The following is a 16,134-nucleotide window of genomic DNA, read 5'->3' as shown; positions in this document are numbered from 1 at the left end:
CACGATACGTCAAGACGTCCGCTATTTCTATTTGGATGTTGCCTTCGTAAGGAAACGTGAATGAAATTAATGTGGTACATATTCAGAAGTAAACACTCAAATAGCACTCGTTGTCTCGACTGTATATTCGCGGAACTGCAAATTACAAGGTCCGCGGTCAGGAAATCAGTAACGTTCTGCATAACAATGATGTATGGTGTATACACACATATTATATTAGAAATAATAATACGAAACTCAAATATGAATAATCTGCAAACTATTTTACTCTTAATCTATCATGTTTTAGTTACCTGTTGTTATGCATATACATATACAACGTGACACGTACGTAAACAATTAAGATTTTAAATGAGATTTTAAATATGGCTTACATTCAATCCAGATTGTAATTTAATCAGAAGCGATAAGAAAATCAAATTGCGTAAGTGTAAAAGTAATTTTGTATATGAAAAATTAATTAAACTCGATCGATAAGATTAAAAGAAAATAAAATAAAAAATCATTGATATGAATAAAAGATGTATAGATATTATAATGTATCTTTCCATCTTGATCAACAGGATTTTAATAATTCTCACTTATATCGTGCATTATCTTTAATATCATTTAATTCTACTACATGCCAATCGAGATAGGTTAGGAATTCGTTGCGGGTAATTAACAAATTTTTATGATATGATCAATATAATCGATATATTTGCAAATATAATTACAGCCGTGACAGTCAACTTATACACGCAACTCCCGTCCCTTATCGTCCGTGACAATAGCCACGTATCTGTTTACCTCGATGATTCCTATATCACAGTCATCAATGTAACGTCATTTGGAAACTCTAGAAACGAATCCTCTTCCTCGAACTTGTATCGATGACGCATTTCTTACGTATGTAGGTAAACCTAAAATCGTGTCTGAATTATCAATAGTTTGTACAGTGTCTATTAATTGTATGTGATAATCCATAAGAATACTTCATTACGCAAGAGGAAAAGAGAGAGGGGAAAAACATCTGTTAATTAATCAAATGTAATACCCCCAATTTAAGTTAATTATCATGGGCTTGACTTCCCGCGATTTCGATTACGCTCGCGGAGACAATTACGATTACGATCGCAATGCTGAACAAACGTTGTTACACATACGAACAAATGTTGTTACACAGTATAGTGATTGATGATTACACGGATTGTATGAAAAAAAAACCTAGTTTTTTTCGCGCATGACCAAAGTTACACAATTTCCACGAGTCTAGACAAAATTCTGTTACCGCTTAAACGGCTTTGTTAAATATACAATAATTTTTGAAACGCAAATTTTTCCTATCAAATTCTTAGCAGACAGTGTGAGGATACTTTTGGCAGACAGATTTTCGCGCAATTTATGTCAAATTCAAATCTTAGAAGAACCCGCCGTTATTCTTAATCGTTTCTATGGGCCAGTATCACTTCTATGGCTTGTGCACTTATGTATTTACGTACGTTTAGTATCCTGTATTTTTTGTTATAGTCATAGTTTTCGGCGAAAGACCGGCGGGACCTGGATGGCGTGTCAATTGACTACTGTTAAGTCTCAATAGATATTGAAACAAACGTTTTCTGTGTCCTGGTAAAGTTTAGTAAAGAATTCTAAGAATGAGCAGAACTGCCAAAAAAGATGGGCCAATTGTCCCAGTAGCGGAAGATATGGACTGTAGTATGATGTTGAAAAATGTGTGCACGTTTGAAATTAATATTTTTACATGAAAAATTTCAAACAGAACGTATGGACGCAGCCACCATCAAATCACAAAAAAAAAATATTGAAGGTATTGAGCGACGTTTTTATTTATGTTAATGATTTACGTATTTTTCATGTACTTTGTATGCGGCCTATAAAACGGAAGATATATTAGTATTACCCAAATGGTATAACGAGCTATAATTTCTACTTGACTTAATAGTATTACGTCATTTTTTTGCAAAGTAGTGAAATAGCAAGTTTGCGAATACATAGGTGTACGATATTTGTTTAGCGTATCGACACAGTGAAGAGATGAATAATGATGCCTCATTAAAAAATGATGGTACTCAATACGGTTGAGTGAACGTTAAATAACAGACAGTGACAATTTTACTTTGTGTTATTCTGCAGTGTCTCTTATAGCGACAAACAATCGAAAAATATATCGATAGAGTCTTAAAACGTGCACTGTGCAAGGAATCTAATTTTTAAGTGTTTCCAGCAACTAACAAAGCAGGTTTTAACGGCTAACGAGGAAATCTGAAAATTTCGAAGTTCGTCGTGTCTTTAAAAAAAAAAACATTGATGCCACGGAGAACAAACACGTGAAATAAAACTAGACAAAACGACGCTAAAATTTATATTCTTCTACTCTCTTTTGACTAGCTACATACGTCCGTCTGTTGACAAAGCTGCCACAACACTTTCGAAACAGACTCGATCGTTCAGATTCTCTCTGGTCAAATAATATATTAGATGTAAATCCCAGGAGAGAAAATTTCGTTCTCTTATTCCAGTAAACAACTTAGTAAAACAATTATAGATTCTCCAGAGCCTTCTCCCAGGAAGGGCCGTTATCGATTCGCACCAGCAATGGAAAGTTTTCGAACAGTTCCACAGTCTGCGAAAGTCACACGTGCCGAGAAGAAGGTGGATGATCAGTGCTTTAGTTTTCGAAAAAGTTTTATGCCTGTCAAAGTTGCACCAAAACATAAAGAAGTCCCCATGGAATAAGAAATCAAAGAAAAACCAAGAGGTAGGAGTCCCTATATGTGTATCGAAATTATGACAAAATTGTCAGGAGAGTCAAATGAAAAAATAGTGCCGGTTAAACCATTCATCTTGTACCTGTTGCAATGTTGCCAACGACTCAAAATTTATGGTAACCACCCTAAGTGGTATCCATTCTGATTTAAACGTATAACTCATAATACATGATGCGTTCGTTAATGCACTATGAATCAGAGTGGCGTACTCCAATCAAGCAGTTTTAACAGTACAATAGAATTTTAATTAACTATTTTTACAATACTAATATACTTTATATTTTTGATGCAATAATAAAAAAAAAGTTCTATCCAGTTAATGTTGCTACTATGTAAGTTCAGTGTATACGTATAATGCTGCATCCTCACTGCAACTATTGAAGTGCAATCCACTGTACACATAGTGATCTTGTACTATTTACGTTAGTGTCCTCCGGAATCAAGTGCACGTTCGAGTATGTCATAAATTCCACATGGAATCTAGCGCGTTGCATACGTTGCTGCATCTTCCTATACCAAGTCGAAGATCCATACAAGATGCGTTATTTGTACGCCAAGCACGTGACGTCGATTCCATTAAAGAGGTTAGAACGCCGAGAGAATCGCTGAACCGAATGAGTCGCTACTCGATACAAGTCAATTTTTCAGTAAGACTTCCGAGTCACAACGTTTTACGTACCTATGACGTCTGGTAGGAAGAAAGAAGAGAGGAAGGTTAATCGCCGGTATGAAAACAGGTCCAGTTATTGTGATCCACAGTACATACGTATATTTACACCAGTATTCTAAAGATTATTAAGGATGCATCAGACTCGTGTATTTTCACCGATATGTCATTAGAGTACAAAATATTCATAATTATTTTTCAGTTTTCTTATTGTAAGTTGTAATTACGAGTATAACCATACGAGAATTCATTATTTACCAGATCCTGATTACCTCGACCTTAACCTCGAAGTCTATCGTATGAATGTAACGTCGGTCTTTAAACTGTTTCCCCGTCAATGGATATGTGAGGTTACTTTACTGGTCCACATCAAAATCCTAGACACGCGTCTTCAATAAGGATTTTCCTTGGTGGAAGAGAAGGTTTTTTTATAATGTGACCAATGGTAAAATTTTCATTTGCAGTGTATTACTTCCGTTTACGATTAACATATTTCATACAAAGAAGGTCGGTACACTTGTTACACATTTTTTCTCAGTACTGAGGTCAACATCAATCATTGACAGTCTTCATGGATACGCGATATTCATACTGTAAGTGAACTGACGATGTGTTTTATGGTACGCAACAGTGCCTGGCTTATTTTGGTGATCCGAAGGTTGGTAATTCACTTTTGTTATGAGGTGGACGACCTTTTTTTTGTTTTGACGTTCCTTGTCCTGTGATACGACGCACGTTGGATTATACACAGCTTATATCCACAGACTACATTATAAATCTGGTATTGCGTAAAAGTCGGAGGGGCTATCAGAATTGTTCAATTTATATCTTTTTACGCTAAGGAAAAGAGAAACACATGGTCCCACAGTGTCGTTATCTGTCATTCATAGCAATGACAGAAATTTATCTGACGATAACGAAGACTGTTTAAAATGAACTTAAAACTGTATATTTCTGCAGCCTCGTCAAGCCCACTCGAGCATGCGCTGTCAAGGTTATTACAACTAAAGGAAAAATTGTCAGTATTTTTCCAACGATCGGAGTTCTTCGTGTGGTTTATCATCAGCCAATAATCGTACGAGTCTTCGTCTCTTACCCTCGTTTAATAATGATAACAACAGACACTGGCTGGTATAAAAAATAAAACGATTTAGATCAACGAACGGTTGTTTGTCGTATGACGATTATCGTCACTGTCGTCGGCATATCGAGGAGGCACGTTGCAAATGCATCATATTGAATCTGCGCATCACATTATTAACAATTGATCTAATCAAGAACTTTATTTTCTCATAGACCAAAGCTGAATGTTTTAATATTTATTTTTGCTTTGTTTTTCATAGGATAATCATCCCACTGTCATCAACCATCATGGTCATCATTGTCATCAGTGCACCTGTAGGATACACACTATATTTTCTTTGAATAAGACGGAAACGACTGATATGATGTATAGTAGCCATGCGCAATTCTAACTGACTAACACAACAATCAAGGTGACAGTCAGTGACTGACAGTTGGCAATGGAGTAGGTAAAAATGTAAGTCGCGTGTTAAAAACACAATCAGGATGAACGAAAAGTAATCGTTAACTCGACAAGAGGAAATGTAAAGATTCTTTTCGAATCTTCTGCCGCAGATCAATTTTTTGATTATGAAAATAGTCAATGTCATTGCAGTCGTCATTGCTGTCGTCATTGAATGAATGTAACTAGAAGTTTAATGCGCAAATTGCATGGGAATGTTATTGAGAAAGCTTTCGCAAGAATATTATATCATCTTCCATCAAGATTCGTATTAAAGAGACAAAAAATATGCCAAGAAAAATTCTATATCCGTAACATAAAACTAGGCATTTTATGACGTATGTTATACATGATCTTTGAGATTGGCGGTAGTGTCCTCCAAGAATTATTATTTACTTCAATTGATTATCCGAGCCATCGCCATATTCAATGGTATCGATCATCAAATTGCATATCGCTGGTGTTTTGTGCATCACGAGAATATCATATCATAATCATATATAAAATTAGAAATTCAACAGGATAATATTTGATGTATTAAATTCCTTTAACCACTTAACCAGGAGTCATGTCTTCTAGAAGTTCAGCTATCTGCGGCTTATAAGTGTTTTACACGTTTGAAAGATGCACCCGACTCGCTGGTTTATACTTTAAAAATTGATTGCTGAAAGACAATCTAAAGTGTAGGCATAGATTAAGTGAAATAAGTGAGTAAGTAAAATAGATTAAGTAATGAATCTCGTGGACATGATTTATCTGTATTTTATTAAGATTCGACTAGTCCGTGGTTCCTTAAATGGCTGTCAAATTATCTGCTGTTGAAAAAAAAAAGGTGGATTAAGTGTTACTGTAATATGGTATGAATTTATCTAACATGAACTTGAGACCTAAGATACGTTATATAATTATCCAAAAAATTATAATAAATACAAACGCAACGCACTTTATACGCTTACGACTGATAATCTTGTTTTCATTCACTGACAGCCCTTTAGATTAGGTTTATGTTGATGCTAGATCATTATCTATCATTCTTATCGGAAGTTAAGCCCAGCTAAGGTCACCGTGATAATAAAGAACAGTCGAAAGATTTAGGATCTCGATATCACTAATATAATTATTGTGTACTGAGTAATATGCTCGTTATTACAACCTTTTTGATCCTATTCGCGCTAACTTATATTACCGTTATCAAATCACTCGTGTTGCCTGTCAATTTATTGACGGTTCAGTGTGGAGTTAAAACATACGTGTATCATGACAGCCATATGCAGATCGTCTCATCGAATTTGAAAGCTGTTATTGTACATCTTAACTGGTTAGCTACCTGTAGCTCGCGATACGTAACTACAATGCACCTCAGTAAAGTTCAATACAACGGTTTGCTAATACAATATTGAGATTTTATTATTTTAAAATCAACACAAGGAATGCCGCACGCCGTTAAACCAGGTCAACGCAAAATATCCCAGTGCAATATCATGTTACAAGAAAAAGTATTCATAAAAAATGTACGTCGAATACAATATACGCAGTTGTTTTGCGAAACGTGAAAATATGTTTTTTTGTCATAAATAATACAAAGTTGAAATTTCGTTGAAACGTATCGTCGTCATTGGGAACTAGTGCAGCATTGATAACCGACGAATATTTTACAATCATAGGAGACAAACTTCAGAGTTGATCAATGACGTTCATGCATCGAGTATCGAAAATTCCTAAGAACGTCAATTGTTGTCAATTCAATACTTTTATTAGGCTTATCGCTATCAAAAGCTCTGGTGTCATCGATAAGTTTCATTGGATGTCTACACATTTCTTCAAGTTCACATTCTTCGGTTTAACATGAGACTGGAATCGCAGTAGTTTTTTGAAAAATTATTTATTATGCTTCTTCTTATCTTACGGACAACTGTGCAGACATCAATAACTGACATGATATATATCGCTTTTATCGTTTGGTAACCAAAAGGAGAAAGTTTATTAACGCGACACGCGACGAATACATTGAATTTTTAATGTTTTTACAGAGACATTATCGTTATTTCGATCCCATTATCTTTACTTTAATTATTTTACGATCTTGTAAAATGATCTACGACACGTTCACATTGATCGGCTCTCATAAATCATACGAAAAATTCCATTAGCGTGCTTCGATGCCACGCGTATATGTATAATAATCATAATGTTAGGTCGGAATGCATCTTATCGCTCAAAGTTCAATATCTATTTTGAAAATATTACTGCCAACAAGTTTACTTTGATACACGATCGCTTTTGCCACGCGGTTATTATCTTATGCATTTTCCAATAGACAATTGCATCAGATTCTAACCTCATTTTCTGTACGTTGGTGCCTAACGAGATAAACATTGGATTTTCCTTTCCTTATACGATTTAGTGATTAAACGGCCGTACTACGTGCTCTTATCTTATAATGTGCGTGAACGATTACTACAAATTAATCATTAGCGTAATGATTCGCGTGCAAAAGTATTTCGGAAAATTAGTCTTACCTTTAATACCATTCGATTATCAGAGAATATACGAATTGTCGATTGCGTTGTGAAAAATATTTTCATTATTATACTACACTGATGTTTTACATTGCTTGTATTGCGAGATTACGACGATTAGAAATATTAGACATTTTTACTTTCTTAGCAGCTGTCTTATCTTATTTTTCTAATAATCTAATCATTGTTACCACATATTAATCTGGCTGTACGTTGAACGTCAGTGGTTATTCCTTTTTACCAATTTTTCTGAAAAGATTCAATAGTTAGTGTCATTTGTTAAGTAAGTCAAATTTTTTGAAAAAGTAAGACTTGCGCAACTTGTGCAATATGCACTGTAGCAGATTGAGTGCATCCAGTGCATTCGACGACATTATAATTATAATTATATTCCTCAGTTATATTCCTGATGGACATGATGAATCAACTCGCCAGTGCTTCCTGAAATAAACAGAGAGACCGTAGATGATAAATGGCACACGGTTTGAAGCTGCTCGCGTTTAAAGAGTTCGGCTACTACCTTCAGTCCATAGTCGAAGCCTCGAAACCGGTCAAGAATGCACCGGGATGCCACGAAAAACCAATGAGTACGTGAGTGCTGGCACGAACGGGTAGACATTTTAGTTCAAATTACAGGAGCCGAGGAAACAAGAAAACTAAAACAAGGAACGATTCGTTTTATGAACTTATCTCACGTGTCGATGAACTCTTAAAAATTGTATATGCATGAATAACGATTGGCAAATACAATTGTCCATCGGATTTGATAACTATTGTAAACCATTATAATAGATGATTTGTGTTGTTTAGGTTTTGCGAAAATGTTAAGAAAAGAATTTCAAATTTACACGTTAAATTCTACGATTCAAATTATATCGATGACCGAATCAATATTGATCGTTCAAGGAAAATATCTTTATTCAAATAACAGCGGTCCGTTAAAGAAACTACATAACAACAGACTCTTATTCTTTTTCTATAAAAACACGAGTATCGCCAAACACTTGTAATTTCTTTAATTAATTAACCTTATCTATTCGCAATCAGTTCTATTTGATATAAACCAATGTAAGATTGACCTACTTAACTTATCTCTCAATGAATTCATTGTTACTTTAATAAAACCCATAAAGATCGTAAAGTCCGGTTTAAGCGATCTAATCCATATTGTTATAATATGTTCATATGCAAATATCACCATGAGAATTTAAGCTCTGAAGAGATCTCATCAGTAACATAATCGTATGATCAACGTATCAATTAAAAGAAATAGGATCTTACGCAACGTGCATATTTTTTTATTAAACAGAGAAAGCAAAACATGACCTTTGCCCTACATCAGTATAGATAAATCCGATCGGTCTAAACGAAGTGACATGAGACGGTGTGAGGTTCTTTCAAGTTTGATAATAACGGGTCAGTATAATTTATTTGATAAGAGTAACCTAACCATTTTTTCCCCCTAAAGAACGGCGCCTTTTAGAAATATCTCGAGGCGTCGCGGCGCATGGATTTTTTACTATTAGACATTGATACGCAATAAATATTTCTTCAAAAATTACCCAAGTGAAATGAGTCGTAACTTAAAGCATTCCACGTGCATTTAAGAACTTGCACAATCAACCGGACTATGCGATCTTGATATGCAGCGTCGGCACTTTCCTGAAAATTTTTCCATGGAAATATACTTGGCCATCCAGATAAAGATAAAGAGATAATCATTCAAAAATGACAAAAACGTCACGAATAGATAGCCCGGATTAAATCAAAATCGTGATAACGTCCACAAGAATACAAAAACCAGACACAACCCTTGATATTTGAATAGTAAATAATGACATTGGATATCTAGTTAGAATCTCTTAAAGTTTTTCAAATTTATGCTTTAATCTTGTAAAGTCTAGTAAAATGATCCCAGACTAAATAGAACAATTTTGAAATTCCAAAATACACAAAATTCTTAAACGGTATCTATTGCGTTTTCATAAATTAATCAAATCAACGATATACAGGAAGGTCTCATTAATTTATGCAATATGTAACTTATTTTAACAACTTAATCTTTTTTTCTCGTGATGGACATTCTTTAGTCTTGACAAACAATCTTTGGCATTCATGTTCCTTTTTCCATGTTTTACATGTTTATATGTATATATATACTATATACATCACATTCCATCTTTCTCCCCTTTTTCCTGTCTTGGAATTATATTGTGGAAACGTATCTGGGAGGGGGTCCGAAACATGCTGTACTTCCCCCGCTGATAGTGGCGATGATGGCGCTACGGTGGGAGAACCGGCAGATTCGCACGATTTAAAAGGACGCGTAACTTGCTAATACCGATCAGTTTGTACTTACGTATTTACAGTGGTGGTAGACGAAACGATTGAGGGAGAATCGAACACGGCTAACAAGATATCGATAACGGTGTCTGGCCTACGCTGGAGGGACCTGTCATTTTTCACAGTTCCTCGTGCGTCCGAGAATTATTCTACGAGGATTGTCTCTCCTTCTGATACTTCTTGTCAAACAAAGATATCGGTCTGCCCTCTGCTTCCATTTCGTTTGAACGTTGTTACAATAGCCACCAGCCACGGATTATCCACGCTCGTAATTGCACAAGGACCACAGGCTGCGGAAGGGAGTCCGGCTACCTAGAAGGTGAGATAGAAGATGAAAAGAAACGAGGATGATAACGCAATAATTACGTTAACGTTTTGCGGTAACGCCTGTACGACTTTGGCTTCGTTTTACTTTCCATAATCTTTACTTAGAGATTCTATTTTATGGGACTTTAGGTTCGTTCCGAATGACATGTTTTGTTTTTTCAAAATTAACATCCATAAGTTTAGTGGTTTTATGAAAATTTTTGTCTACCTTTGATATCTAACGTATAAACGAAATTTAATGGCGTTCCTTGAGCTGTGGAACGTCAAATTATATTTTTGATCATTTTGAACAATGCCAGAAAAAAGGGTAACAACAATCGGTTTTTTGCTTTTGAATTCGGTAATAAAATATCATTCGAATATCATATATCTCTCGTTGTATTGTTAAGTATTGTAAATGTAACTTTTGAAATAAATAAAAACAACAAATATAATGTATAGTGTATTTAATTGTTTTTCAAACTACGGGCGACCGAAGCACATGAAAAGTTTTCTGGCTTACCTAGAAAAACGTCATTCGTATCCCTTCTACGTGGACAAATTTTTATCTTGAATTGCAGCATAAATTAGAATTCATTTTCTAATTATCCTCGTCTGGATATATGAACATAAAATACATAATATCTATGAAGTATTCATCATGTTCATATAATACTGGCAAAACACGAACGAAGCATCCATATCGCATAATAGAAATATCTTGACTATCCTGTACGATAAAAATTATCAATAAAACAATTGTCAGTGTCTATAACGATTTTTATATTCGCTTTATTAGCAAGAACGTGCTCGTTGATACATTTTTTATCATGACAAGAAACCGTTAAAAAGAATAAAAATTATTCAACAATCGTTCATACCTCACTTTAAGAATTTTTGCTCAAACAAACAAATTCACGCAATATTATCTTCAAGAGAATCACTGTTAGCGTAGCGTCTATCATTTCTTTGTTTAACAATATTTAATCCCAATGACAGTTTTTCCACTTAATCATTTTACGATGTACGCAGACAGTGTCGTTACACCTGATTGCGATGCACGTTTATATAATATAATGACCCGCGCTGTTGCGATTTTCTAAACTGTCCGGCAAATAATTCTCATGAAAATCTTACATTGTGCACATTTCCCTACCAATTTACGCGAGTCATTAATTCTAATCATTGTTGGATTAAGATTGATCAAGGTTATATAATAAATTCAATATAAAAGACAAGGTCAAATTTCGGACAAGAAACTTGATTGAATATATTGCATGAATACATAATTGCTCTGAGATATGTATACAGTTAAGGCTTTGTATATACGTAGTAGATTTAATGTATAACTTATACAGAAATAAGTATCAATAGTCGCTTTAAGTGGTTATATGTATGTTATCGTTAATTCTTGCGAGTAAGTGTTCTAGAGCGGATATAGCGAATTTATGAATTTACAACCCCTTTACGACTGTGTAACTATATAATTTTAATCATGGTTTATATTATGTGGATGTTTTAACAGTCGTGAAATTGCGAATTACTCGGTTATATAACGATTTCAGAGAAGTAGATTTTCATTGGCTTAAAAATTATGTATTGGTGCGAGTACTTCATATTTAAGTTGATATAATAATTCAGAATAACATAAATTACGCAATCACTTGAATTCTCTTAGGAATCGTCGATATGATAGAAATACGCCCATCGAGTCATGTGATTGATTAGGTTTTCGACTTTGGGATTATTTATCATTTCCTGATTAATCTTGATTGTTGTGCATTCGACACTTTTTTTCTCTTTCCAAAGACATTTAATGATTCCGTGAAGAGTCTGATAACATGGAAATATTATCAAGTACCATTTATCTTGCAGGGACAAATAGTCGTGTGTTATACTAATGAGTATTATGCTATTTGAAATGCGAAGCAGAATGAAAGAAATAATAGAGCAGAAAATTGGCTTATTTTGAAAATGTCCGAAGAAAATTACAGAATTATGAGAACGTAGATAACGAAAGTTGTTAAAAAGAATATATATGTAATTCGTATGTATATATATACATATGCGGTCACGTTGACATTGTCTAGCAGTCAAGGCAGCATAACTCGGACTTATGTAAGGTTCTTGTAAAATAGCAGCAAAGTGCGCATTGTTGTTGGCTTATCAGGGCAGAAATAACGAAGCATAAAACAAATGCGAACTTAATAATTTCCATCGCTTGATATTGCATTACGAAGAAAATCCTGATGTTTAAAATTTTCAAGATAAAAACAAACAGAAGTAACGCACAGTAAGAGTTATTTGCTGAGTAAACATGTTAAAGGAAATGAAGAAATTCTCTTTACAAAAAACTTGTGCGATAACTTCGTATGGGTCATCTTCTTGCTCAGTTAATTTGTCTTAGAGAATGCAATTCGCCTTGTTAAGGAGCATAATATTTTTTACGGTTGGGAAAATACCAGAAAAGGAATACTTACTACATCATGAGGATCATTAAGGATAATTGTTACTGTTATTCTCGTTCTTGTTAGACGGCAATTATTCCTTATTGATAGGATGGGCATGATGCGTTGATAACATTGACAAGCATTTTGTAGTATGGCGGCTTATCATTCCTCAGGCGTAAACGTAGTATGCAATTTGTAATACACAGCTGTCGGAATGGTTGCTGTAGGTAGAAAGTAAATGAAATCGTGACAGCTGACCCCGGTTTTGATGAGATAAAAAAGTAGAGACTGGTAGAGACTCGACTGTGGATGTGATCAGATACGACGGAGTCGAGAGGGATTACCGATACAAAGCATTAGTGGAGGACTATATACTTACTTATATTTTTATCATACGACAAAAAATCCAGACCTATCAGTGTTCTGCATTCTCAGTATAAATCGGAATACCATTCGCTATCGACGTGCATTCATCGTAAAAGTTTTGTGTTTTAGACCTGTGCAAACAAACGAATCCACAAAAATGGTTGAGAAGTATGAAAGTGTTGCAGGTTCGAGTCAGTCCAGTCTTGAGATTGTACGTAATAATTTAATCGTTTATCTTTTGTTTAACATACTCGTAAAGCATTATTTCTACTTTGCAATCTCAAAAAATTTTACGAGTTTTCGTCATGATGCTGATGCGGCGGAAAATGTGTTCTGGTTGCGTAATGTTGGTAGAAGTGTTTTGAGATCGGTAAAATTGAGGGCGCTAAACATTTTTTAATTTAAATGCATTATGAAAATGCAAGTACATTTTTTATTTGCGATGTGAGCTGCCTGAGACAGGAGTTTGAGGATCATTCTTCTTTTTTTTTAATGATATTAACTTGTGTTGAAAGATACAAAAGAAATATTTCTGCTAATTAATAATGATTTGTGGTAATTGTAATTATTTTTTGTTATAGGCGACTGACAGAACTCCTTTACTGCAAGACCATCGCACTGCCATGGGAGAGAAGAACATAGGAATTTCACAGCAGACGCTGGTATCCAATGCTGGCGATGTGACTAATAAAGCTAAAAAGCTTCCACAGTATGCTGCGGGTTTGGCATCAACCTTGGGAGCTCTAGCAGCTGGTATGGTGCTAGCTTGGTCGTCACCTGCTGGTACTGACGGTGTCAATCTGTCAGGATCCTATGACTTTAGTATTTCTCCAAATCAGTTCTCATGGATCAGTGCTTTAGTCCCCCTTGGAGCAGCAACAATCTGTGTACCTATTGGAATCCTTGCTGATTTGGTTGGAAGAAAGACAGCCATGCTCATGCTAGTAGTGCCGTTCATGGTTGGCTGGGCTCTTATTATTTGGGCAAACTCAGTCGTAATGTTTTACATTGGTCGTTTTATCACTGGTCTGAGTGGCGGTGCATTCTGCGTAACAGCACCAATGTACACAGCAGAGATTGCAGAAAGTGAAATTCGAGGAAGCCTGGGTTCCTACTTTCAACTGATGCTCACCGTGGGTATCCTTCTTACCTATGCACTTGGCATGGTAACAAACATGTTCCAATTATCCATCATTTCTGCAATCGTACCACTCATCTTTTTCGGAGTGTTCTTCTTCATGCCAGAGACACCTACATATTACATCAAGAAAGGAAACATCGATGCTGCCAGAGCAAGTCTTATAAGACTACGAGGGCCAAGATACAACGTAGAACCTGAACTCTTGGCACAAAGACAATCCCTATCGGAAACTGCTGAAAACAGAGGTTCCTTCTTCACAGCAATCAAATCAAAAGCTGCAATTAAGGGACTGATAATTGCCTTTGGACTGATGTTCTTCCAACAGCTAAGCGGTATCAACGCCATCATTTTCTATGCCAACAGCATTTTCAATGCAACTGGTACTAGTCTCTCGGCCAATGTCTCCACCATCATCGTAGGCGTCATGCAAGTCGTCGCTGTCTTCGTCAGTAGTCTCATTGTCGATAAACTAGGCAGAAGGATTCTTCTCCTGGTATCTAACTTTGTCATGTTTGTCACCGCCCTGATTATCGGTATCTACTTCTATCTGAAAAATAACGGGCACGACGTCCAAGCCATTGCATGGCTACCACTAGTTGCAGTATGCGGATTCATCATCCTCTTCTCCCTTGGTTACGGTCCCATTCCTTGGATGATGATCGGCGAGATATTTTCTTCTCAGATTAAAGGAATTGCTGGTAGCAGTGCCTGTTTATTCAATTGGCTAATGGCATTCGTTGTGACTAAATTCTACAGCGACCTGGTGAACTCTGTAGGCATGGCAATACCTTTCTTCATATTCGCTGCAGTTTCAGCCGTTGGTACCGTTTTTGTCTTTTTCGTTGTACCGGAAACGAAAGGCAAATCTCTTGATGAAATTCAACAAGAACTTGGAGGTAATCCAGTTGTTGCTCAGCAAGGGATGAAAGCATGAGGACACGTTGTTATAAGCGTTGAAATCGCTTCGACAAAATCTCGTGACAATGCTCAATGACTTCTATGCTAATGTTACGAAAATAATGGTCGCATAAGGGAGGCTTCAAATTAATGCTATTGATAAAAGCATACCTCGTCGAAATACATGTCAGATACAGGCGAAAAGTTTAACATTCTGAGCGATTCGATCAATGACGATGACGTCGTGATGATCTTATAGTACGTCGGATATCCTCGCATAAGACTGATTCTTGTATAAATATTCATTCTTTGCATGTCTTTCATGACATATCTATTATGTATTATTTCTGTGAATATAATGTGCATGAACCCCGTTGTTGTAAAACTGTAAATAAATTATTGTTACTTAAACGTATGATTATTTGCTCTTATATACCTTCATGGAAAACGTATCGAATTTTAAGATTTATTTATGGTTCTTGATCAGTAATCAATAACCAATGATTCAGCTGTCCGTTTATTTCTCTCACAATGATAAGGGTTAACGCCTGCGCGCGAGAAATTCTTTGGAAAACATGTTTCGCTTGTATTGTCTGATAACAATGTGATAATATAAATATATGCCGACGTGCCCTATAGTATATTGCATTTTACATTGTCATTGCAAATAAATTCAAGAATTCATGTATAAAGATCTTTATATCTATACTTTATAAATTTTACGTAAAAACTATTTTGAGCAGATGAACTAATTCATACTATCTACACGCAAGATAATAGTACATTATGCAACAAGGGAGTAAAGTTGTTGATTATTCCCGCGGGTGAGAGATTAGTGCCCGAGCGAAGCGAGGGCAGTAAATCACCCGAGGGAATAACCGACTATAATCTCGTGTTACATATAGTGCTTTATTCACGACTAAGCTATAATAGCCATTTTATTCCCTGAAAAGTGGGACTTACTCAGCCACCGTCATTATGATGGAAATATACGTTTGTTCAAATATTCAAAAAATTATAAATGTTTAAATTTTTCACCTTTTCAAAACTTTCAAAAATTTTCAACATTTTCAAAACTAAAAAAAAATTAAAAATTTTGCGGGAATGAAGTAAATTTGCGGGAAAACCAAATAGGCGGGAATAAAATGCTAC

At 35.4% G+C, this 16,134-nt stretch overlaps 1 protein-coding gene and 1 long non-coding RNA gene across 6 annotated transcripts; one reads left to right on the top strand and one right to left on the bottom strand.

The window, feature by feature from the left end:
* Positions 1–632: 632 nt before the first annotated feature.
* On the bottom strand, positions 633–9,673 carry LOC112495289. 4 transcript variants are annotated; one of them, XR_003061685.1, is made up of 3 exons: positions 3,694–9,673; positions 3,448–3,553; positions 633–3,278 (listed from the first exon to the last, which is right to left on the bottom strand). It is a non-coding gene; the product is annotated as an uncharacterized LOC112495289 (long non-coding RNA). The 4 variants fall into 4 exon arrangements; XR_003061688.1 differs by having other exon boundaries at positions 633–902; XR_003061687.1 differs by having other exon boundaries at positions 633–3,553; positions 3,694–4,831; positions 7,480–9,673.
* A 145-nt stretch (positions 9,674–9,818) lies between these two features.
* LOC107273945 (facilitated trehalose transporter Tret1) lies at positions 9,819–15,397 on the top strand. 2 transcript variants are annotated; one of them, XM_015752617.2, is made up of 2 exons: positions 9,819–10,141; positions 13,526–15,397. In XM_015752617.2, the coding sequence occupies exon 2, from the start codon at positions 13,568–13,570 to the stop codon at positions 15,017–15,019; it is 1,452 nt and encodes a 483-aa protein (XP_015608103.1). In that variant the 5' UTR covers positions 9,819–10,141; positions 13,526–13,567; the 3' UTR covers positions 15,020–15,397. The 2 variants fall into 2 exon arrangements, with proteins under 2 accessions (XP_015608103.1, XP_015608102.1); XM_015752616.2 differs by lacking the exon at positions 9,819–10,141 and adding an exon at positions 10,977–13,155.
* Positions 15,398–16,134: the final 737 nt, after the last annotated feature.

The sequence above is a fragment of the Cephus cinctus genome, unplaced genomic scaffold (assembly GCF_000341935.2).
Source record: "Cephus cinctus unplaced genomic scaffold, Ccin1 Ccin1_scaffold1891, whole genome shotgun sequence".
NCBI lineage: Eukaryota > Metazoa > Arthropoda > Insecta > Hymenoptera > Cephidae > Cephus > Cephus cinctus.
The sequence above is the reverse complement of the archived record's forward strand: the minus strand, read 5'-3'. Positions and strand labels throughout refer to the sequence as shown.

Bases quoted from the DNA above. Each gene is read 5' to 3' on its own strand.
- LOC107273945 (XM_015752616.2), top strand. From the start codon at position 13,102: ATGGTTGAGAAGTATGAAAGTGTTGCAGGTTCGAGTCAGTCCAGTCTT. The intron at 13,156-13,525 runs GTACGTAATAAT...TTTTTGTTATAG, and splicing joins GTCAGTCCAGTCTTGAGATT to GCGACTGACAGAACTCCTTT.